At 56.0% G+C, this 1,597-nt stretch overlaps 1 protein-coding gene across 1 annotated transcript in view; it reads left to right on the top strand.

The window, feature by feature from the left end:
* The window catches only part of LOC105527626 (cytochrome b-c1 complex subunit 10), a 6,269-nt gene extending 4,672 nt beyond the window's left edge, over nt 1-1,597 (top strand). The window contains exon 2 of the mRNA XM_011964031.1: nt 1,447-1,597. Coding sequence (XP_011819421.1) covers nt 1,447-1,567 — 121 coding nt within the window. The 3' untranslated portion in view covers nt 1,568-1,597. The remainder of the gene's footprint in view (nt 1-1,446) is intronic.

Below are 1,597 nucleotides of genomic sequence, written 5' to 3'. Positions count from 1 at the left end.
TTCACTTCCTTCTTAGCTGGAGGTTGCCATCAGTTCTCTGCCACATGGGTCCCTTCATAGGGCAGCTCACAGCATGGCAGCTGGCTTCTCCAGAGACAAATAGAGGGAGCACGAAAATTTCCAGCATGGTAGCTAGTCTTATTTTTTTTTTTATTTTTTTTGAGATGGAGTCTCACTTTGTCACCCTGGCTAGAGTGCAGTAGTGCAATCTCGGCTCACTGCAACCTCCGCCTCCTGGGTTCAAGCTATTCCCGCACCTCAGCCTCCTGAGTAGCTGGGATTACAGCTATCCACCACCACACACAGCTAATTTTTGTATTTTTGTAGAGATGAGGTTTCACCATGTTGGCCAGGCTGGTCTTGAATTCCTGACCTCAGGTGATCTGCCCACCTTGGCCTCCCAAAGTACTGGGATTACAGGCGTGAACCACCACGCCCAGCCTCTTTTTTTTTAAATTTTAATTTTAATTTTTTTTGAGATATAGTCTCATATTCACCCAGGCTGGAAGGCAGTGGTGTAGTCACGGTTCACTGCAACCTCTGATTCCTGGGCTCAAGAGGTCCTCCTGCCCCAGCTTTCCTAGTAGCTGGGACTGCTGGCATGTGCCACCACACCCGGCTAATTTTTTTTTAATTTTGTGTAGAGATGGGGTCTCTGTTGTCCAGGCTGGTCTCAAACTCCTAGGCTCAAGTGAGCCTCCTGCCTCAACCTCCCAAAGGGCTGGCATTTCCCTTCTGAGCCTCCGTACCTGAAGCCAGTCTTTTCTCACCTGGCCTCAGCAGTGAGGCCCCATCGCTCGTGCTGCGTTCTGTGCATTAGAAGCCTGTGCCCAAGTTCACACTGTGCGGGGGCGTGAATGCCAGCAGGTGGGCTTGCTGGGCCTTCCTAGAATCTGCTGGTCCCAGGAAACTTGGGGGAGCTCTCACAGCACGTGCCGTGGTGGGCAAGAGCGTGGGCTTGGAACCCAAGGCCTTGATCCTCGCCAGCTGTGTGGCCTCAGGTGAGGGCCTCGCCCTGTCTGTTCTTTGGTTTCCTCACCTGGGAGCAGGGACTGCGATGGTGGCACTTCCCTGAGTCCTGCAGCTGTGGCAGGGATGGATGAATTTCTGCAGACTGCAGCAGGCCGGACCCATCATCATGGTGGCTGGAAACTTACAAACACCTACACATGCCCCAGGCCCAGCCTCCCGCCAGCAGCGCTCCCACCCTGGGAGCCCCTGGAGCAGTTACTGGAGATGCAGAAGCCCAGCTTCCTGAGGGCCAGCAGTGTGGGCAGGGCCTGTGCTGTTGGTGCCAACGCGCAGGGCCCACAGCACTTGGTGGACACAGGTGCCAAGCCCACGCCTCAGCCATCACCGCTCAGGACCGGGGGCCAGGGCTGGGGCAGGAGAGGCTCTTGGAGAAGGCGTCCACAGCAGGCCTGACCGTCCCCTCTCCTCTCACAGGATCCCGACGGTCTACACGTGGGGCGCCGTGGGCACTGTGGGGCTGGTGTGGGCCACCGATTGGCGGCTGATCCTGGACTGGGTACCTTACATCAATGGCAAGTTTAAGAAGGATGATTAATTACACTGGCCCTTCGCACACCCCTCTGGT

Source organism: Colobus angolensis, unplaced genomic scaffold (assembly GCF_000951035.1).
Source record: "Colobus angolensis palliatus isolate OR3802 unplaced genomic scaffold, Cang.pa_1.0 Scaffold64, whole genome shotgun sequence".
NCBI classification, from domain to species: domain Eukaryota; kingdom Metazoa; phylum Chordata; class Mammalia; order Primates; family Cercopithecidae; genus Colobus; species Colobus angolensis.
Note: the sequence above shows the minus strand (reverse complement) of the source record. Positions and strands in the feature narration are given on the sequence as shown.